Here is a 24,645-nt window from a genome sequence, read left to right on the forward strand (position 1 = left end):
TTTTTAATATCACTATTAATATCTTTTATTGCGACTAATATCATCTTATTGTCTAAATTATTTGGACTAGAATTCTGTACTACTTGTTTTTTAATATAATCCAAATTTTCTCCTAATCGTTTTATAGAAGTATCTAAATTATTAAAGTCAAATCTATTCATAAACTAAAATCGTTGCCGTCTAACTTCTAAAATATTTTGTATTAATATAATTCTAGAGCTAAGTTCTTCAATTTTTCTTTGTAGACTACGTGTTGTGTCTCCTAATTCGAGCGCTATGTAGCAATTCCTAAGTGCTGTTTGACAAAATTCTAATACTTGAATAAGTTGTTCTTTGGGTAAATTGTGCATAAATTAAACTTCTAGGGGTGAAAATATAAATTCGGCTTAATAAAGGGCTAAAATAGAACTGGGTTCACGTATTTGTAAATATGCAAACTACGTTTGGCTATGGGTAATATACCTACACTAAGACCACTTTATTGTAAAAGTTCCTTGATTTTAATACATACAAGTTTGACCACAAATACAGAAGGACGTGTTTGTCGGCTCTACATGATAAGTACCAAACAAATACAATTGTATTCAAATAGTGAAAGTTTGAATTTAAAACAAATGGGAGTTGTAATTGTTAAAAGGGAAAAATCACATAAGCCCTGTATTATTGTTTTTGTTAAAAATGCTCCTACTAAAATTAAACACTCTCTTGAACCAACAAAAGTCATCAAGTTACCTCTAAAATTGATTATTACCTGTGAAATGTCAAAATTGGCCTCGTGATGTAATATTAAATTTTTAATTAATAATTCTTATTTTAAAATTCCAAAAATACCCCTTTAAAAGTGGGTCTTCTTCACGCCTCTTCTCAAAACCATCTCATCTCGACCGCCGGCGAACCTTTTCTCCAAAATCTTTATCGGATGTTCTATATATATATTATATACATACACACATGTAATTTTGGGTTTCATGGACTGAGTAAATGGCTAAAATATCTCTGATTCAATACGAACCAAGAAATAAAAAATTTATTAATGAAATTGAAGAGATTGTGGCCCTCAGAATGAAAAGGACTATTGGATAAAAAAAATCAAAATTTAAAAAGATCTTTCGATCTCATCATAATGTATGCATCCTCATCGTGCCAGTTCAGTTATCTAAACAGATATATATATATATATATATATATATATATGTATATATGTCACTAATTGAAACTCCGAGATGAAAAAATCACAAATTGAATACAAAATATAAGCAAACACTCAGTATGAGTAGGAGGTTATGTATTCCTTTTATGAAATCAATCGGAATATGTTTTGGTTATCATCACTATGTTCGCTCTATCAACAATTTTAATTTTTATATATATATATATATATATATATATATAATACAAATATATAAGTTATAATCAGAACAATAAACAATACATATTAAACCATCATAAACATTGGATGATAGCATCAGTTGTGACACTTTGTGTTTCAGACTATACACACAAATTTTGTTCTCTGCAAATAAAGACAAAATATGGAGCAAATTGTAATTTATTAATTTGTAAACAATTGTAGTACAATCCTCTGTAATAATATTCTTTACAAAAATAATGGTCATCTGATTCGATCTCCTTTTTGTTGCTGGTTGGATCTAAAGGCTGCACGAGCTTATTCTTGTATCATCATGGAATTTGATGAAAAACGGCACGTCGTTGGATGTGCTTGATGTTCTTCACTTTTGGGTTTGGATTCTGAATTTGTGTCTCTGACTTTTGAGTCTCTGAATTTCTGGATTTCTGAATTCTGAAATTGTGTCCTTTATTGAATTTGAGGAAGAACGGCACGTCTTTGGATGTGCTTGTTGTTCTTCGTCTTCAGAGAGGATGGCACGACTTTAGATGTGCTTGGTGTTCTTCGCCTTCAGGTTTGCCCTCGGGATTTCTGGCCCTCTAGACTTCTGATTCTCTCAATTTCTAGACCTTCTGGTTTTCTGAGTCCCTGGATTTCTGGACTCTGAATTTGTGTACCCCTTCCTCCTTCCTCCAGGCCTCTATTTATAGGCTTGTTGGATTAATAGGATGATGACATGTGTCATCTCTTGATAAGGAAGAAATCATAACTAGGCCGGGCTGGTTATATTATGATAATTATCCTTAAAAATAATTAAACCAAAAATACTTTATTGTAAATAATTATCTTTTCATTTAATCATCTGGGTTGGGTTAGTTAAATAATTTAAGTGTACCAAGCCTAGACCAATTAAATAATTTAATTAAATATTAGGCCTATATTTAATGGGTCCATTTGTTAAAACCAAAGCCCAGTAAATTTTGGTGTCTACAAATTGCCCCCACTTCGAGTCCCACGATTGACAGGACTTATCTCCTTTTTCAAGTAGGACTTGAAGTATTTAAATTTTATTTTATTTTATTTTTTACACTTTCCTATCCACCTTTGGATTGTAAGATTTCCTCTTTTGCTTTCCTATCCAACTTTGGATTGGAATTTTACTTTCCTATTTGAACTGAATTATCCAAATCCCAATACAACTTGGAGGTATTTTGTTGCCTATATATACCCTCAATATTATAGGGTTTGACATTAATTTCAATAATCTCTGAAGACTTGTCAGATTACAACTTCTGAAGACTGTGTTGGATTGCAGCCTTTGCTTGAACACATAATCGGTATGATTTTTCTCTCTCTTTTTTTTTTTTTTTTTTTTTTTTTTCCCTCTCTCCTCCCTTTTCACGTTTTTTTTTCCCTCTTTTTCTTTTTCACCTTTTTTTTTTTTTTTTTTTCATGCTTGCTTCTTGTATATATATATATATATTTATTTTTTTTTCTTACTTTTCTTGCGCTCTTTTTTTTTTTTCACAAACTTTTTTTTTTCTTCATTCTCTTTCTTTTTCTTCTTCTTCTTTTTTTTTTCACAATTTTTTTTTTACTAGTCTATAAGGACCTATTGTTTCTTCGGAACAAAACTAGTCCGTAAGGACCCATTGTTCATTCGGAACGCAACTTGTCCGTAAGGACTCAGTGTTCCTTCGGAACGCATCTAGTCCGTAAGGACCCATTGTTCCTTCGGAACGCAACTAGTCCGTAAGGACCCATTTTTCCTTCGGAACGCACTAGTCCGTAAGGACCCACTGTTCCTTCGGAACCAAAATCTTCCATGCATGCCATTCCACACTTTTGATTTTTGATTTTTATTTTTTTTATTTTTTTTTCCCAGGGGGTGCTAGTCAACCATGGTGTTTTTCAAGAGTTTCAAACCCCATGCTATCACCATTTTGGAGCGAGAACAGACTCTGAGAGGTTATGCCACCAGCATAGACAGTGTCATCAGCAACCACGAATCGATTCGGAGAGCAACGAGATATGTAGATGCAGGGAGGCTTTACCAACAACTTAGACAATGTTATCAACACCTGTTGCTAGAGTGTCTTCATCAGTTATGGATCATCCACAAGCCATTGATAGAGCTAGACCATACTCCGAGGGGTCATGCGACCAGCACAGACAGTGTCGTCAACAGTCATAAATCAATCCAGAGAGTAACGACAGATGTAGTCTTCATTAGCCATAGATCAGACAACAACCATTCAGAGAGTAAGAACAAACTTCAAGAGGTCATACCATTAGTATTGTTAGACATCGCCAGAACGTTTTCATCAGCCATAGATCATCTAGCAGCCATTGATAGAACGAGACCATACTCCGAGAGGTCATACCACCAGCATCATTAGCCATTATCAGTTTTGATGATGATTTTAAGCCGAAACTCTACCAAAAGATCTGACTCAGTGTATAAGTTTACTTATGCACCAGACACCAGTAGTCACTTGACATGAAGTTACCGAGTTACGCAAGTGTGCTTGTGCATATCTGTCTCGAAGATAGAGTTCTGTTGTAGATGCTGTAAGAATGTGACAAACAAAGCTTGCATGCCTATGCCTCCGTGTGGTGATTTGTTTTTACTTCAGCAATATCTTGGCGACGCCATGAATTTTTCTTGGCACCTACAGTCTGGCGACGAACCAATTTATTTCTTCGCAACTACATTTTGTTGGATCAAAATTTCCTTTGTAGCTAAAATTATGGCGAGGGACCAAAATTCTTCTTTGTAGCTACATTTTGGCGGTTGGCCAAATTTCTTCGTTGCAGCTACAATTTGGTGACAGACCAAAATTTTCTTTGCAACTACACTTTGGTGGCATGCCAAGTTGACAGATGCGACGAGCACTTTTGATATCATGCGATGAGCACACTTTGCCCTTTTTTTTTTGGGTTGACTGAACTTGGAACAAACTTCCAAGATGCCTACATACCCTAAACAGGGATCAAGTCATCATATAGTTCACAAATTTTTTTTGTTTTTTGTTTTTTGGTAGACAGTTTATACTTGTATCAAGGAGTTCTTGATTTTTTTTTTTTTTTGACCTTCTGGTTTTCTGAGTCCCTGGATTTCTGGACTCTGAATTTGTGTACCCTTTCCTCCTTCCTCCAGGCCTCTATTTATAGGCTTGTTGGATTAATAGGATGATGACATGTGTCATCTCCTGATAAGGAAGAAATCATAACTAGGCCGGGCTGGTTATATTATGATAATTATCCTTAAAAATAATTAATCCAAACATACTTTATTGTAAATAATTATCTTTTCATTTAATCATCTGGGTTGGGTTAATTAAATAATTTAAGTGTACCAAGCCTAGACCAATTAAATAATTTAATTAAATATTAGGCCTATATTTAATGGGTCCATTTGTTAAAACCAAAGCCCAGTAAATTTTGGTGTCTACAAATTGCCCCCACTTCGAGTCCCACGACTGACAGGACTTATCTCCTTTTTCAAGTAGGACTTGAAGTATTTAAATTTTATTTTATTTTATTTTTTTCACTTTCCTATCCACCTTTGGATTGTAAGATTTCCTCTTTTGCTTTCCTATCCAACTTTGGATTGGAATTTTACTTTCCTATTTGAACTGAATTATCCAAATCCCAATACAACTTGGAGGTATTTTGTTGCCTATATATACCCTCAATATTATAGGGTTTGACATTAATTTCAATAATCTCTGAAGACTTGTCAGATTACAACTTCTGAAGACTGTGTTGGATTGCAGCCTTTGCTTGAACACATAATCGGTATGATTTTTCTCTCTCTTCTTTTTTCCCTTTTTTTTTTTTTTTTTTTTTTTTTTTTTTTTTTTTCCCTCTCTCCTCCCTTTTCACGTTTTTTTTTCTCTCTTTTTCTTTTTCACCTTTTTTTTTTTTTTTTTTTTTCATGCTTGCTTCTTGTATATATATATATATATATATATATATATATATATATATATATGTATGTATATATATATATTTATTTTTTTTTCTTACTTTTCTTGCGCTCTTTTTTTTTTTCACAAACTTTTTTTTTTCTTCATTCTCTTTCTTTTTCTTCTTCTTCTTTTTTTTTTCACAATTTTTTTTTTACTAGTCTATAAGGACCTATTGTTTCTTCGGAACACAACTAGTCCGTAAGGACCCATTGTTCATTCGGAACGCAACTTGTCCGTAAGGACTTAGTGTTCCTTCGGAACGCATCTAGTCCGTAAGGACCCATTGTTCCTTCGGAACGCAACTAGTCCGTAAGGACCCATTTTTCCTTCGGAACGCACTAGTCCGTAAGGACCCATTGTTCCTTCGGAACCAAAATCTTCCATGCATGCCATTCCACACTTTTGATTTTTGATTTTTGATTTTTATTTTTTTTATTTTTTTTTTTCCAGGGGGTGCTAGTCAACCATGGTGTTTTTCAAGAGTTTCAAACCCCATGCTATCACCATTTTGGAGCGAGAACAGACTCTGAGAGGTTATGCCACCAGCATAGACAGTGTCATCAGCAACCACGAATCGATTCGGAGAGCAACGAGATATGTAGATGCAGGGAGGCTTTACCAACAACTTAGACACGTTATCAACACCTGTTGCTAGAGTGTCTTCATCAGTTATGGATCATCCACAAGCCATTGATAGAGCGAGACCATACTCCGAGGGGTCATGCGACCAGCACAGACAGTGTCGTCAACAGTCATAAATCAATCCAGAGAGTAACGACAGATGTAGTCTTCATTAGCCATAGATCAGACAACAACCATTCAGAGAGTAAGAACAAACTTCAAGAGGTCATACCATTAGTATTGTTAGACATCGCCAGAACGTTTTCATCAGCCATAGATCATCTAGCAGCCATTGATAGAACGAGACCATACTCCGAGAGGTCATACCACCAGCATCATTAGCCATTATCAGTTTTGATGATGATTTTAAGCCGAAACTCTACCAAAAGATCTGACTCAGTGTATAAGTTTACTTATGCACCAGACACCAGTAGTCACTTGACATGAAGTTACCGAGTTACGCAAGTGTGCTTGTGCATATCTGTCTCGAAGATAGAGTTCTGTTGTAGATGCTGTAAGAATGTGACAAACAAAGCTTGCATGCCTATGCCTCCGTGTGGTGATTTGTTTTTACTTCAGCAATATCTTGGCGACGCCATGAATTTTTCTTGGCACCTACAGTCTGGCGACGAACCAATTTATTTCTTCGCAACTACATTTTGTTGGATCAAAATTTCCTTTGTAGCTAAAATTATGGCGAGGGACCAAAATTCTTCTTTGTAGCTACATTTTGGCGGTTGGCCAAATTTCTTCGTTGCAGCTACAATTTGGTGACAGACCAAAATTTTCTTTGCAACTACACTTTGGTGGCATGCCAAGTTGACAGATGCGACGAGCACTTTTGATATCATGCGATGAGCACACTTTGCCCTTTTTTTTTTGGGTTGACTGAACTTGGAACAAACTTCCAAGATGCCTACATACCCTAAACAGGGATCAAGTCATCATATAGTTCACAAATTTTTTTTGTTTTTTGTTTTTTGGTAGACAGTTTATACTTGTATCAAGGAGTTCTTGATTTTTTTTTTTTTTTTGACCTTCTGGTTTTCTGAGTCCCTGGATTTCTGGACTCTGAATTTGTGTACCCCTTCCTCCTTCCTCCAGGCCTCTATTTATAGGCTTGTTGGATTAATAGGATGATGACATGTGTCATCTCCTGATAAGGAAGAAATCATAACTAGGCCGGGCTGGTTATATTATGATAATTATCCTTAAAAATAATTAATCCAAACATACTTTATTGTAAATAATTATCTTTTCATTTAATCATCTGGGTTGGGTTAATTAAATAATTTAAGTGTACCAAGCCTAGACCAATTAAATAATTTAATTAAATATTAGGCCTATATTTAATGGGTCCATTTGTTAATACCAAAGCCCAGTAAATTTTGGTGTCTACAAATTGCCCCCACTTCGAGTCCCACGATTGACAGGACTTATCTCCTTTTTCAAGTAGGACTTGAAGTATTTAAATTTTATTTTATTTTATTTTTTTCACTTTCCGATCCACCTTTGGATTGTAAGATTTCCTCTTTTGCTTTCCTATCCAACTTTGGATTGGAATTTTACTTTCCTATTTGAACTGAATTATCCAAATCCCAATACAACTTGGAGGTATTTTGTTGCCTATATATACCCTCAATATTATAGGGTTTGACATTAATTCCAATAATATCTGAAGACTTGTCAGATTACAACTTCTGAAGACTGTGTTGGATTGCAGCCTTTGCTTGAACACATAATCGGTATGATTTTTCTCTCTTTTTTTTTACCTTTTTTTTTTTTTTTTTTTTTTTTTTTTCCCTCTCTCCTCCCTTTTCACGTTTTTTTTCTCTTTTTCTTTTTCACCTTTTTTTTTTTTTTTTTCATGCTTGCTTCTTGTATATATATATATATATATATATATATATATTTTTTTTTTTTCTTACTTTTCTTGCGCTCTTTTTTTTTTTCACAAACTTTTTTTTTTCTTCATTCTCTTTCTTTTTCTTCTTCTTCTTTTTTTTTTCACAATTTTTTTTTTTACTAGTCTATAAGGACCTATTGTTTCTTCGGAACACAACTAGTCCGTAAGGACCCATTGTTCATTCGGAACGCAACTTGTCCGTAAGGACTCAGTGTTCCTTCGGAACGCATCTAGTCCGTAAGGACCCATTGTTCCTTCGGAACGCAACTAGTCCGTAAGGACCCATTTTTCCTTCGGAACGCACTAGTCCGTAAGGACCCATTGTTCCTTCGGAACCAAAATCTTCCATGCATGCCATTCCACACTTTTGATTTTTGATTTTTATTTATTTTTATTTTTTTTTTCCAGGGGGTGCTAGTCAACCATGGTGTTTTTCAAGAGTTTCAAACCCCATGCTATCACCATTTTGGAGCGAGAACAGACTCTGAGAGGTTATGCCACCAGCATAGACAGTGTCATCAGCAACCACGAATCGATTCGGAGAGCAACGAGATATGTAGATGCAGGGAGGCTTTACCAACAACTTAGACAATGTTATCAACACCTGTTGCTAGAGTGTCTTCATCAGTTATGGATCATCCACAAGCCATTGATAGAGCGAGACCATACTCCGAGGGGTCATGCGACCAGCACAGACAGTGTCGTCAACAGTCATAAATCAATCCAGAGAGTAACGACAGATGTAGTCTTCATTAGCCATAGATCAGACAACAACCATTCAGAGAGTAAGAACAAACTTCAAGAGGTCATACCATTAGTATTGTTAGACATCGCCAGAACGTTTTCATCAGCCATAGATCATCTAGCAGCCATTGATAGAACGAGACCATACTCCGAGAGGTCATAGCACCAGCATCATTAGCCATTATCAGTTTTGATGATGATTTTAAGCCGAAACTCTACCAAAAGATCTGACTCAGTGTATAAGTTTACTTATGCACCAGACACCAGTAGTCACTTGACATGAAGTTACCGAGTTACGCAAGTGTGCTTGTGCATATCTGTCTCGAAGATAGAGTTCTGTTGTAGATGCTGTAAGAATGTGACAAACAAAGCTTGCATGCCTATGCCTCCGTGTGGTGATTTGTTTTTACTTCAGCAATATCTTGGCGACGCCATGAATTTTTCTTAGCACCTACAGTCTGACGACGAACCAATTTATTTCTTCGCAACTACATTTTGTTGGATCAAAATTTCCTTTGTAGCTAAAATTATGGCGAGGGACCAAAATTCTTCTTTGTAGCTACATTTTGGCGGTTGGCCAAATTTCTTCGTTGCAGCTACAATTTGGTGACAGACCAAAATTTTCTTTGCAACTACACTTTGGTGGCATGCCAAGTTGACAGATGCGATGAGCACTTTTGATATCATGCGATGAGCACACTTTGCCCTTTTTTTTTTGGGTTGACTGAACTTGGAACAAACTTCCAAGATGCCTACATACCCTAAACAGGGATCAAGTCATCATATAGTTCACAAATTTTTTTTGTTTTTTGTTTTTTGGTAGACAGTTTATACTTGTATCAAGGAGTTCTTGATTTTTTTTTTTTTTTTTTTTTCCAGGTAGACAGTTTAAGCTCGTATCAAGGAGTGTCATTTTTATTTTTTATTTTTTATTTTTTTGGGAGACAGTTTAAACTCGTATCAAGGAGTTCTTGATTTGTTTTTTAGTTAGACAGTTTAAACTCGTATCAAGGAGTTCTTGAATTTTTTTTTTCAGGTAGACAATTTAAACTCATGTCAAGGAGTGTCATTTTTATTTTATTTTATTTTATTTTTTGGAGGCAGTTTAAACTCGTATCAAAAAGTTCTTGATTTTTTTTTTTTAGGTAGACAGTTTAAGCTCGTGTGGAGGAGTGTCATTTTTTTTTCTTTTCAAGTTAACAGTTTATTCTCGTGTCAGGGAGTATCATCGACAGTTTAGGCTTGTATCTGGGAGCACTTTAACTTTAATAATTTTCTTCAACTTTGTAAGAATCAAGCGACAATCCAAGCTTATACTGGAGGGCACGGACTATCTCGTCATCACTTTGAGGATTTCTTCTTGGTTTCCTTGACTTAATGCCCCCTGTGAAGTCATTGTTGTAGCATGGTGCGTTTCTTGATGCAAGTCTTTCGTGATGATGCTTACAATGAAAGATGAAGCTATTTCGTCATCTGAGTTAGGAAGTATAGTGTCTTCTTCTTCGGATTCACTTTCCTCATCTTCTTGAAGGTTGTCGAATATATCAAGAACATCTTTTCTAGCACCATGATTTTCCATGCTAAGCTCCACGTCGTGGGCTCGAGTAACAAGCTCTTCAAATGTGTGAGGCTTAATCCCTTGTAGGATGTGAAAAAGCTCCAAGCGCATGCCTTGCATACATGCTTCAACTGCAGAAATTTCAGACAAACGATCCTTGTAGTCAAGACTTAGAGCTCGCCAACAGTTGATGTTGTTAACCACGGGTTCACCCTTCATCTATTTTATGTTTGTAAGCTCCAGCATACTTACAGTATGACGAGTGCTGTAGAAATGGTTGAGAAATTCTCGTTCCATCTTCTCCCAACTGTCAATACCTCTAGCTTTGAGGTTTGTGTACCAATCAAATACATTCCCTTTTAGGGAACGAATGAATTGCTTGACAAGGAGATCTTCGCCTGTACCAGCATTGCCGCAAGTTTCTACAAAGTGTGCGACATATTGCTTGGGATTGCCTTTTCCGTCAAATTGTTGAAGCTTTGGAGGTTGATACCCAACCGGCATTTTTAAGATGTCAATTCTTTCTGTGTAAGGCTTTGAGTACATGTGATCACTTTAAGGAATGCCACTGTATTGTTCTCTTATGCAATTCATTATCATGTCTTGAAGTTGTTGGACAGAAAGTGAGGTGATGGAGGCAGCATCAAATGTTGGATTGGCGGACACGTCATTTTGATTATCAATTGGAGTGTTTTCTGGCTTGGAATTAGAATGAGAAATTCGGCCTTTGCTTGACTTAGCATTGTTGTCACACAATTTTAACTTTTCTGTCAGCGAGGCAATTTTCAGATCTTGCTCCTTGAGAGAGTGTTGTAATCTTTCAATTGCACTGGCCATAGTCGTCAATTGCTCTTCGTACGAGGTAGTACTCGTCATCATGACTGGCATAGTGATGGAGTCAGAAAAAATCTTTGGCCTTTGGTGGACCAGCCTTGAACTTGAACTTGAACTTGTGACTGGAGCAACCTTTGAGATTGTAAGAACCTTCCTCCTTGCCCCCAGTGAGGTGGAACTTGAACTTGTGGCAAAAACAACCTTTGAGGTTGTAGAAACCTTCCTCTTTGCCCCCAGCGAGGTAAAGACGGTATGAGTTTGAGTTGTTACTTTGACAGATTTGGCAGAATTGACTCTCATCGCATCGTGCTGTCTTTTGGTAAGAACGGATGATTTGGCCATGCTCTACATCATTGAACTTGTAGAGGTGTTTGTACCACTTAACGAAGTTGTAACCTTCTTGCCACCTTTTGTGATGGTATTGATGTTGTTCGTCATGACCGCGATGTCTTTGGTGATATTCTTGCTCTTCGTCTGAATCTTATTGGAAGTCATAGAATCTGACGATGAATTTGTTGAGGATTTGATGTAGGAGAAAGAAATGAGAGGCAAAGGAGGTCCCACCGGGCGTACCAGAAATTTGTACACACAAATTTTGTTCTCTGCAAATAAAGGCAAAATATGGAGCAAATCGTAATTTATTAATTTGTAAACAATTGTAGTACAATCCTCTGTAATAATATTCTTTACAAAAAGAATGGTCCTCTGATTCAATCTCCTTTTTGTTGTCGGTTGGATCCAAGGGCTGCACGAGCTTATTCTTGACTCACCGTGAAATTTGATGAAGAACGGCACGTCGTTGGATGTGCTTGATGTTCTTCACTTTTGGGTTTGGATTCTAAATTTGTGTCTCTGACTTCTGAGTCTCTGGACTTTTGGACTTCTGAATTTTGAATTTGTGTCCTTTGTTTCTAGAGTTCAGAATTCTGAATTTGTGTCCTTTGTTGAATTTGAGGAAGAACGGCACGTCTTTGGATGTGCTTGTTGTTCTTCATCTTCAGAGAGGAGAGAATTTGTTAATTTTGGTGAAGTATGGCACGACTTTGGATATGCTTGGTGTTCTTCGCCTTCAGGTTTGCCCTCGGGATTTCTGGCCCTCGGGATTTCTAGCCCTCTAGATTTCTGATTATCTCAATTTCTAGACTTTCTGGATTTCCGAGTCTTTGGATTTCTGGACTCTGAATTTGTGTACCCCTTCTTCGTTCTCCAGGCATCTATTTATAGGCTTGTTGAATTAATAAGATGATGACATGTGTCACCTCCTGATAAGGAAGAAATCATAACTAGGCTGGGCCAGTTATATTATGATAATTATCTTTAAAAATAATTAATCCAAACATATTTTATTAGGAATAATTATCTTTTCATTTAATCATCTGGGCTGGGTTAATTAAATAATTTAAGTGGACCAAGCCTAGACCAATTAAATAATTTAATTAAACATTAGGCCCATATTTAATGGGTTCATTTGTTAAAACCAAAGACCACTAAATTTTAGTGTCTACACAATTTTAGTGTCTACACAGACGACTGTCACAAAAAATTTATCCAAAATCATCATCCTGCTCTGTTTCTCTGATGGGTCTAGTTTTAGAGGAAGAAAGATAGAGAGAGAGTGTATGTGCATTTTTAGAGAGAGAATAAAAATAGGTTGTTGTTATTCAAGAATAAAGAGAGAAGAGATGGTGTCAAGATGCAAACCTAGAAGTACAGGGTCACTCCGAAGTACAGGGTCTGCTCTGCTTCAGTTCGCCACCGCTAAAACCACCCTCCACCACCAGTTCCACCGCCTCCAACACCACCACCTCCCACTGTCGCCTTAACCCCCGAATGGGTCGAAGAAAGAGTACCACCAACTACCATTGCAGTTATATCCGCAAGAACAATTTCAATTCCCATCAAAAAAAGATCCAGGACATGATCTATGCCTCAGTCCACGCCAATGTTTTTTTGTCAATCCCTAATTAAACCCAGAACCGAGTCTATATGTGGAAGATTTGTTCATGAGGGAGTGTTGTAGGAGGAAAGGGTTTGGGAATATGGTGTCGGCCGTACTAACAAACGACGTCGTTTCGTTAATAATGAAAGGGTAAAACAGTCACTTTAAAAATAATTTTTAATTTTAATTTAATATTAAATAATAAGGTTAAATATGTCATTTCACAGTCTAATTAACGGGTCGGTTACGGGTTTGGGGTAAAATGATGGGTTTTGTTAGTTTAGGGGGGTTAATTTTAGTAGGGGCATTTTGAATGAAAACGATAGTATAGGGGGGTTATGTGATTTTTCCCCTTATCAAAAATACTCTCAACTGGTGTTTGTCTATAAATATTGCTATAGAAGACTGTAAAGGTTCCCGACCAAATAACAATCTGTATTTTCTTATAATGTAGTCTTTCATATGGTAGTTTTAGTTGATTCAAACACTGTCTCTCATACTTTTGTATAAGATTACTTCCTATTTAATAAAGTGGACGCTTGGATCTTTGTGTCTCCATTATTTTATTTCGTAAGTTATTTTTGGAATGATTGGACGCTTGGATAGTTCGCTTTGTCTCCTCTGTTTATTCCAAAATTTGGAATTGAAGAACGCCTATACAGTTTGCTTTGTTCCTTTCTTTAATTCTATCTTTATTTTATGTTGTTAGAAGTCCTCTTAATTGAGATGCTGAAGAACCTAAAGGTAGGGTCACATCATTGCCTTCCAACAATCGCCTAATTCCATCTAGAGGCCGATTTCTTGATTCGGTTGCATTCAAGGATAGTTTGGTTATCCATTCAACAATTTGGGTCGAAATAGACCCCGGCACGCCCATAAAAAAAAAAAAAAAAAGGCCAACCAAGACTATATAATTGAGTATTCACTTAGTTTTGAACCTAGGGACTTGGAGCCCTCAAAGAATTCAAAACTTAACATCCATCTTTGTAATAGATGAAACCATTTCACTTTCTAGATCAAGACCACAAACCTTACGCAACTCTCTATTAGATTTTAGGGTTATGGTCTAACAAACTAGCTATTAATTACTATCATAGTGGGTTGCTCTAAAGTACTTTCTAGATTTTGAAAGGTCTTAAGGAAGGTGAGTTCATATCTAAGTCAAATTTATTTGGAGAGTTTAACGATAACTATTGGCAAGTCCGAATGAGAGCTTTTCTTAAACCATTGGATGTGAAATTTTGGTTTTTTTTACTCATCCAACTAGGAAAAGTGTACCTAAACATATTATAGCTTGGTGTAACAAAGTTGTGGTTAATTATAATTCAAGGGACTTGAATACTCTTATGCTGCATTTGGTGTGCAGGAATGGAATAGAACAGAATGTCCATTCCAATTATTCCTTTGTTTGGTATGCAATTTAAAGTTAGAATGGGTATTCCATTGGAATGAAAATACATATGAAAATCCATTCCACAACTAAACCTATGGATTAGTCATTACATTCCCAAATAATTTTTTTTTAAAAAAAATCAATTTCCAAAAACGCTCATGCTCCAAGTTCAAAAACCACCACCACCACCGTTACCACCACCCTCGTCAAAACCACCACTGCCTTACACCACCTTCACCGCCACCACCACCTTCCACCACCGTGTTTCACCATCACTACCTCCATTGCATTCCACCACCACCTTTCACCATCGCTACCTCTATTGCCTTCCACCACCGCCATTGCCATCGCCACCATTGTTGCCGTTTTCATCTACAACATTGACGCTGCCACCATTGCATTCTACCACCACCACCACCTCTATTGACTTCCACCATTGTCACCATTACCACCGCCATCATCACTAACTCATTCCACCACCGCCGTCACCATCACTACTATCACAGTAACTTTCCACCACAACCACCACCGCTTTTCACCACTACCACCTCCATTGCCTTCCACCACTGCTACCACTGTTGTTGTCTTTAAGCACCACACTACTGCCTCCAGTGCCTTTCATCACCACCACCGATTTCCACCATTACCACCGACCACCGCTACCTCCATTGCCTTACACCACCATCATTGCCACCACCACCGTTACCATTACTGCTACCATCACCGCCGCCATCATCACCAACGCATTCCACGAATGCCACCTTCCACCTAAACCAATACTGCCTTCCACCACTGCCACCATCACCACTGTCGTCGCCTTCCACCACAACTACACCATCATCGTCTCCACTGTCATCCGCTGCTGCCGCCTCCACTAATATCGCCACCACCTCCATCACCACCGCCGCCACCACCGACCTCTACAACCACAATCGTTTTCCACCACGGCCAGCTCCACCTCCACTACCTTCCACCACCATTACCATTGTCACCTCTACTGACTTTCACCACCAACACCACGTACACCATTGCCGCCTTCCAGCACCACTACTACCGCCACTGCCTTCCACCATCATCACCTACACTATGGACGCCTTACCACCACTGCTCCCACCACCGCCAGTGCCACCATCTTCCACCAAGACCACTACTGCCTTCTGTCACCACCGTCACCTTCCAACACCACCACCTACACCATTACCACTTTCCACCTCCACCACCATCAACACCACCATCTACCACCGTCATATTTTCTTTTAAAAAAATTATAGTAGAATGATATTTCATTAATTTTATTTATTTGTCAGCAATTGGGGTATTTTGAGAATTGAAATTGAAATTCATTTCATTCTAAATTTTAAGTTGGTCAAACCAAACAATAGAATGATTATTATCATTCAATTCCTACATGTTTCATCTTTGCAAACAAACAATAGAATGAGAATGGACATTTTATTCCATTCCATTCCCATTCTCATTCTCATTCCGTTCCTATTTGCATTCTATTCAATTCCCGCAAACCAACCGCAGTATTACGGAATTCGGTAGAATTGTGAACTTATTTTTAATTTTTTTAAAGAAGTTTGATTTTTTTAAAAGAATGTACAACCGAATCAAAATCTCTAAAATTTAAATACTGATCAACTATTAAGTTACAAAATCTTAGGATCCAGGGATAGAGTCAGGAATATGGTTTAGGGGGTATGTTCACATTTGATAAAATCAATTCAAGAAAGGAAATGCAATATATTTTTTTTTTGAAGAGAATTAAAGAAATGAAGAAAATTATATACGTTGAAAATAAAAAATTTAATGGGTAAGCATGGTCGAGGAGGCATGTATTTTATAAATTTTATACATTTAAAAGAAAAAATTAATGAACCAGCATTCCCCAGACCCATGCTGGCACCATCCATGTTGGGTTGGATAAAAACAAAACCTTTTGACGAATTCTATATTAAGACTAATTAATGATATGCAAGCTATTATGAAAACAAAGTATTATAAAAAAAATTGTTTGGGTCGTAGATTTCAAATACCATTAAAGAAAGTAATATGTCGCCATTTAGGAACCCTTTCATCCCGCAAATGTTATATGGAAATGCCATTTGTGAGTGTTATATTATATTGTCTCAAAAAAACACGCGTATGAACTAAAAAAAAGCAGGAAAGGATGGCGCAAAAAAATATATAGTAAGTGCACACTCAAATATATTGAGGAAAAAAAAATACAAAGAATAAGAGAACCAAAAGAATTTTCAGGAATTAAACACTAGGCATATTAACACAAATATTTATCATTTGCATTTCAAATTCTGGATTTGCTGGCTGGCGATATTAACTTCCATGGTGCAATTCATATTGATAGCTTTCTTCTTCTTCATCACCAGCATTAGCTCCACCTTTCCGGTCAATCTTGATGTGCTGCTAAGTGGCAAAATCCCAGAATTGAAATCACTTCCTAATTCTGAACTGGTTGGTAAATTGGTTGATGATAGGTTTATTGTAACATTGAACCTTTTGGTTGATTGAAATTTAGCCGTTGACTTAGGAACAAAAGCATTCCCTATTTCTGCACCCCTGTAGTAGAAGGTAATGGTACTATTGTCGAATTTGTAGGGACCGAAGTTGGTGTTCTTGACACCAAGTCGAGCATTCATTCTCATGTCAAATGAGGAAGCCGTGACACTAAACGTCTCGAATGAGGCAGCACGTACGCGGAACTTGGGAGTTTTGACCTTCATGACAGTGAGTGAAAAGATGACTATAACAATGGTTTGGAACACAGCGAATGCAGCAATATATAGAATAAGTTTCTTGCGTTTCTGGCGTTTAAGTTCTTTGGTTTGTGACTCTTCGTCTGCTCGGCCATAGTTATATGGTGTTGCCGAGTTATGCCCTGGTTGCTGCTCCTTCTCTGCCATTAATCTTCTTTATAAAGATTGACTTGTTTAGAAATATGGTATTGAAAGAAATAGTGGTGGCCGGGAGTGAAATATGAGCAGTGCTATGTATGCTTGTAAGCACTATAAGAATTAAGCAGTGAAATGTAACACTTTTGCTGAAGGTTTTAGGATCTGTTGGTGGGGATTAATGGGTTTGTGGCAACGAATATTTATAATGGTATGTGCTTTGTTTTTTAATGGATGTAAAATAATTATGAAACACCTCCCTTGAACCCTTCACAGACGAGGGCTACATGTTTGACTTTCTAGAAACGCGCCAAAGTGGTGTGACTTTGTTGATATGTGACTCCATTTTTCTTGACACGCAACATTCTTAAATAAAATAATAAATATCTGATTAAATAAAATCCCATGGTTCTATAGGATGTAAGATTATTTATTTAATTGTGGCCCACGTGATTTGGACATGTGACATATTACTTGGTGGCTAAGTAAATAGATATCAATTAATATTATTTATTTATGGTCAACCTATAATTACTTTTTTGGTAATTACTTATTGGAGAAGTGTTTTCTTTTCTTATTCCTTACTGTGATGGAAAGTAGAATTATGTTACTAAAAGGAAAACTGGTCCTCTCTCTGCCTTTATAAAAGTACATATACTCCATCAATTATGTATAATTAATGATACAACACGTAAAAGTTTTATGTGTGCAAAAGGTTAAGAGAGAGAAACCAGTTTTTACCTTTGCCTGTTGATCAGAGTTACAGATTAGTTCGTGGTTAAAGGATCTAGATGTTGAATTTAATCTCAACAAGGTTTGATATAATGAATTGAGGTATTTATATCTAACCATTTATTTATGCATTATAGAAATGTGAAAATCATGAAGTTCTAAGATCTTAGAATTCATATAAATATTGTGATTAACGATTTGCACAAATAATTATAGTTTACATGTGGTATCAGAGCTTATGGTTTAGGAACTCATGATTTTTCTCTAAAGTTACATAAATAAAAATAAAAAATTAAATGATATATTATATAATTCATTATTTTGAAATCGTTGATATGTTTTGATTGAAATCGTGGCTATGATTGTATAATGTCCAATTAGTCTCTAGAGTATGTTTTTGATCAGTTTGCTTACCAAAGAATTTATTTTGGTTTGCTGCCTTGATTTCCGCCCCAGTATATTTGACTTGAAAGTTACTATATATATGTGAGCATATGTATATATAACTTTATTGGTTTGCATGATTAAATAGATGTTTCTTGAAACATCACTACAAGAAATTTGGTTTTTAGGGACAGTCAAATCTGTCCCTAAAAACCCCAAGACCGTCCCTAATGATCAAAATCGTCCGTCCCTAATTGTTGCGTGCCAAAAGATCTTTAGGGATAGTAAAAAATGACAGTCCCCAAAAAACTCGACCTTTAGGGACGGTACTACTGTCCCAAATAATACTGTCCCTAAAAGGTATTAAGGACAATAAAAACCGTCACTAATCATTTATATACTAGGGATAGTTTTGGTGACTGTCCCCAATTACATATAGTATTAGGGATAGTAAATACCGTCCCTAATACATAATTCTTTTATTTATTTTTAAATCTACGACAGCTAAAAACTATCCCTAATACTCGTTTGATTTTTTATTTTTATTATTATGTTTTTATTTTGGGCTCGGTTTGATTTGTATGATTAAAACATTCTATGTTGCAAGTCTAAGGTATGAAGGAAAAAAAAAAAGGGAGATTGTGTATGCAACTTTTCTGAATCAAATGGGACAAATTCTTAATAAAAAGAACACAGTTAATATGTTCTATACCAATATCAAGTTCAGAAAAAGAATTATAACAATAGCACTATAAAATCTATAAAAACTTCAAGCTCTTAATTTCATAATGAAACTATAAAAATCTCTAATTTTTTTTAAAAAACTACAAAATATTCGCTAGCAGCTTTAACATCAAATGGTTTCAACATCCTCATAGTCAGGCATCATTGCTCTAGCCGCTCCAAATAGTAGCAGCCTTAACATCAAATGGTTTCAACATCCTCATAGTCAGGCATCATTGCTCCAGCCGTTCCAAATAGCATCTTCCATGCATCTCCTATATGTTTGAATCCAAGAGAAGTGAGACAAATTAGGTAAGTGAGAAAAAAAAATAGTGAAAAATAAGAAAGGCTAAATGTGACATCTTTATATTATATACATGATTAAAAATTTAAGTATATTTTTCAAGTCATCACATTGTTGTTCCTTCTTTAGGTGGGCATTAGTAAAGGATGAGGCTGAATACCAAAGAATGATAACTTATATGATCTTCTCAGAAATGGGCGTCTCACGTGATACTCAATTAAGAGCTCTGAAACTTCTGAAATTTGATTTTGCATATGAAACAATGAGGGACCGTTGGGAAAGGTTGATCCAGACCTTATCAAAGTCAAAACTTTTTTCCATCCAGGATCTTGCACCTCAATACTGCAACTTTTTCCAAAAAGTCAGAAAACTTTCTCCAGGTGATCCTCATTTTTAATGCTCATTCATTTCTAAATATGAAATTTATGCTTCTTTTCATGATTTGATTATGGTATCAATAGTCAATCAAGTATACTAGTTGAATGATAGTATTGAAAAGAAATTCGCATTAGAGTTGAAATTATAGATACATAAGAAGTATATAGAACCATCATTTGTTGATTAGTATTAACAATTTTCACCATCATTTGTCCTCTCAAATTCACATTATTACTCTTAATTCCTTAAATTTCCATCCTCATACCAGATATTCTAATGGTTTTATTTGTACAACTGATACACCTAAATGGGCAATATGGTCAATATTTCAAACAACAAACTTATAGTTATTTCAGATTACTAAATTCTTTACCTTAAATAGTAGTATTATGAGTCTACATCACAAAATTATAAGTTGGTAGGAAGTGTGGAGCTGCTAAAACTACTAGTTTAATTGACAAGAAGCTATTGTGGGGTCTCTAATTTGCACATTATGTTTTGTTATTAATGGTTAATTCAAGAAAAAAAAAAAAAAATAGCTATCTACGTCGATACTAAATGACTAAATTGCTTAATTTCTCCATTTTTAATAACTATCTAGAGTTGGAAAAAATTGTAAAATTTTAAACTTTAAATTCTTGTTATGTTTTAATTTCTAAAATCCAAATAGAGTAGTAAGTTCCAAAATATAGTGACAAAAAAGCTATTAAAAAGTAAGATTCTATTAATAAGCCAAAATTTCTAGGTATTTTAAATCAACCAACCTTGAAATGCACCTTCCTAAGAGGTATGTCCCCATTTTAAACATCTACAATTTGAAAAAGCAAACAAATAAAAACTGAACAATAACACTAGCTAGTATATTACCTATAATCAAATTGATGAAGATAAAATATAAATAAGACAATATTTAATGGTGATGTAATGGTTCATTGGATTGGAACTAACCATTTTGCTCACTACTCTTCTTATGATCAGCACAAGTACTACAAATTCAAAAGCTGACCAAGCTGCTGAACTAGTTGACCAGATAAATTTGCATTTCCAAGATCACTGTGTGTAGAAAGGGAAACTTTGTTATCACACCATTATACAATGAAAACCATGAATCAGCACTATCGCTAAGTAATAAGGTACATAACAAGCATGTAAATTACTAAAATCATCACAGAAAGCAGGCAACTTACACTCTTGTAACACTATTCTCACTGTTGCATGTATACTACTAACTTAATTAATGCTAAAGATTTAAAGAAAGAATGGTAAGGAACTGAATGCAGTGCCTCTCTCTAATGTCTTATTCTGAAAAACCTATAGCCATATTGCCATAAAGTCATGTACCCTAGTGCTTCCCGAAAATGTTAAGAACTGTCAAAATAATTAGAGTTGTCGTGAAATTAAGATGTATTATTCAATCAAATTCTGCACACAATTCAATTGAAGAACAAAATATTCTAGAATAGGAAGAAATGTTCATAAACAACATACAGTTAGTGAAGTGAATAAAATAACCACTCTATGGAATATGGCCATGCTCTACATATGAGACAATTTTACCATCTAACTATGTCTTCAAACCAAAAAAACAAAGTATATACTGTATTAATCACTACTATTTGATATATGATCCAAGTTCCACAAAGACATTTGACAGTGAAGATCTCATGTTATTCTTGAAATGGCCATTAAGAACTTTCTTCAAATTTGACCTTAAGCTTAACCAACATTATTGTTCAAATTTATTACTACATTTTAGAATTCACCAAACCTGAGCTAATCATGAAGTATTGATCTTCAATCAAGAAAATTATACCAGCCAGTTTTAGTCTGAAGTGGCCAGGGCAGTCATTGTAGCCTTGAGAAAGGATTTTTGTAAATGAACCCTAGAATTAAATAAAACACCAGAGAGATCACTAGATTTTAGATAAAACCGAGTGCAGAGATCGAGAAATTAAAAAAATTAAAAGATTGCAATACTCACTGCCAATGGAGTCATTCATAAAAGATAGTATCGCTATTCCAGACCACAATATTCAACTGTCAAAGTCCTTCAATCAGCATAAACACCAATTTCTCTTGAAATGACTTTTGCCTCCATCTTTATTTAAAAAACCAAATTAGTCATGTCTAAGAATTAACATTAAAACCCATGTTCAGTATCTAACAATTCAACCTTCTCACAAGCAAATTTTCAAATAGATTGTAGCTAAAAAAAAAAAAAGAGTTCCTGCAACATATATGTTACAGTCTCAAAACTTACAAAATTAGCATGCAATTCAGGATCCAAGAAAATGAGCACAAATAGGGTTCTTTTTAAATAAAAAACATAGAAAAAAAATGAGGATTTTAATTAAACCATCAGGAAATCCAGCAGGAGGTGACACTGTATGATCAAGGACAGTATGGTCATATTACATTAGAATGGATATCAAGAGTGCCATGATTAAATAGGTGATCATCAAATTTGACCTGCAAACTCATCTAACATGAGAAAAGGATCCAAATACTTCAATTCTGACCTGAAAAGTCAAATCCCCATCAATTACCTATAAGCAATCAATATAAACATGAAAAAACTAAAACACCTAAGCAACAAGAACTATTGGATCAAAATGCATAAAACACACAAAACAATTCAAACACATAAGACAAATTGTTCAAATAACAAGTGTTCATGAATCAAAATTGAGAAAACCCAAAAAAATTTCAATACCCAAATGACATAATATCCGAAGAATTGATAAAAAAAAAAAAATGAAGAAAATTAGAGTACCTTCCAATGCTTTTCCTAACAACAGCACCATCGCCTTCACTTTGAGGCTTGGCCAAGACCTTCTTGACAATTAATCTAGGTTTGTGAAAACCAGAGGTTTGACCTGATCCAGACATGGTTTTTCTAACAAAAGAAAGGACTGTGTTTATGCTCTTATTGGAGTAACAAACATGCAATTTGAAGTCATATTACAAGGAAAATGGTGAATTCACACACCAGTATGCCACCAATCAATACTAATGATACCCAAATGTCAAGCAATTCAAATACCCTTCACATCATTATTAATAAAAAATGATACACCAACACAAGGCATAAAACCTTGATGGAAAGAAAAAAGATACCCATATATATGTATGTTACCTAGATATCGAAGTTAAAATGAAGAATAGAGTTCTAGTGAAAGTTCAGAATTTTGAGTTTAGAATGAAACGTTTTTAGTTTTTCTAATTTTTTTTTTTTTTTTTTTTTTTTTTTTTTTTTTTTTTTTGTTGTTGTTATTACAATTACTTCATTTTAAACTTCCTTGCTCACACCCAAAGGTCCTGAGCCATAACAATCCTTTACTTCTCTACTCCCCATTTTTATCCCGTCTCTCCCTCACATCTCTATAAACCTTCAGAAACCCTCACATTTCTCTTTCACGTTGATGTTTGCATAATGTAAGATAATATGATGTGGCTACAAGTTTTTCCTTTTACTAATGCTACCATATTTTTCCTATGCTGCTAGTGTAGTCGGCTTCACTATCAGTACACTCAAAAGTCCTAGTAGTGGTTTTAAATCAGCACATACAAGTCCTAGTACTACAGTAGCAGCATGATAATCAGTAACAAGACTCATAATCTTACAAAGTACCGCTACCAAAACTAAAGTGACAATGAAAATATAATTTCTACTACTACTGGTTCAGTAATCAGCAGTGACAAAGTTCTACTACTAGTACTACTCTTCATAAAAATAACAGTGGCAAAATCAACTATAAGATAGATAACTTACGCTTTCTGAAAATTTTGGGCTGGGAATCCCTGCAGCTAAAGATCTGAACAGTGGGGTTACTTGAAGAGGGGAACTAAATTCTATATGTGAGAAGGCAGAAAAAACTCGGTCAATGGTTTTGGTTTTTCATAAGAAGGTAACATTTTTGAGGCAAGAAGATTAGATATTAGATCAACAAATAAAAAATTTCTGCGGGATCCTAGCCAACACATGACATTGTAATAAAAAAAATATAAAATGAACTGTGAAATAGACAAAAGAAAAAAAGAAAAAAAAGTAATTTCACCTCTTTTTATATAATTCTGTTGGTAGTTCCGCATCAAGAAAGTATGTTTTTATAATTTTTTATTTTTATTTTTTAGCCCTCAACAAATTGGAATGTTATTTTATTTTATTTTTTGTTTTTAAAAATATCTACCCAAGTGACATAGGTTATTTCCAAAAAGACTAGCACACAATTTTATTTTTTATTTTTTCACTCTTTTTCTCTGTTTCCTAAGCAAGCAAACAGAGAATAAAGATGGTATGAATTGATTTTCTTTATTCTCCATGACTCAAGAAAATAACACCTAGAACAACCCACACATCAAATCTCATACATCTACACCATATCAAAATAATTTACAAAAATAGCACCTAGAACAACCCACACATCTGCATTTTCATACACACATATATGCTCACACATGAAAAATAATATCTAAAATACCCAAACACTACCACACATCTACAACATAAGATCTCATACACCAACACCATACCAAAGTAAAATAAAAAAAGAAAATTAAAGACCAAAATCAATAAACTAAAATACTCTCAGAATGTGTGCTTGTGTGTGATATATATATATGTACATACATATATATCTATATAGATAGATAAATAAATACCTAGTAAAGGATTGCCTCTGAGTAAGAGATTGAAGCGAGTGAGAGTAAGATATTGGGGCTTCAATCGAAAGCAAAAAAAAAAAAAAAAAGCGAAATTGGACTTCGATCTGATATCTTTTTTGCAACATAATAATTAACTTTAAATTTCAACGCTGAGACAAATTAAGAATTCCATTGTAAATCCCTAATACTCAAATGGAAGCTCAGAAAATTTTCAAAACACGTAAAATTAA

At 35.1% G+C, this 24,645-nt stretch overlaps 2 protein-coding genes across 2 annotated transcripts; one reads left to right on the forward strand and one right to left on the reverse strand.

Moving 5' to 3' along the window:
• The first annotated feature begins 14,475 nt into the window (after positions 1–14,475).
• Positions 14,476–14,784, forward strand: LOC132270222 (extensin-like). Its single transcript, XM_059771412.1, has one exon. The coding sequence runs from the start codon at positions 14,476–14,478 to the stop codon at positions 14,782–14,784; it is 309 nt and encodes a 102-aa protein (XP_059627395.1).
• A 1,830-nt stretch (positions 14,785–16,614) lies between these two features.
• On the reverse strand, positions 16,615–17,241 carry LOC132270223 (late embryogenesis abundant protein At1g64065-like). The gene has a single exon (XM_059771413.1). The coding sequence runs from the start codon at positions 17,239–17,241 to the stop codon at positions 16,615–16,617; it is 627 nt and encodes a 208-aa protein (XP_059627396.1).
• Between the last annotated feature and the right edge of the window lie 7,404 nt (positions 17,242–24,645).

The sequence above is a fragment of the Cornus florida genome, unplaced genomic scaffold (assembly GCF_030987335.1).
Source record: "Cornus florida cultivar Cherokee Brave unplaced genomic scaffold, ASM3098733v1 CherokeeBrave_3.0.0_Hap2_Chr08, whole genome shotgun sequence".
NCBI classification, from domain to species: Eukaryota; Viridiplantae; Streptophyta; class Magnoliopsida; order Cornales; family Cornaceae; genus Cornus; species Cornus florida.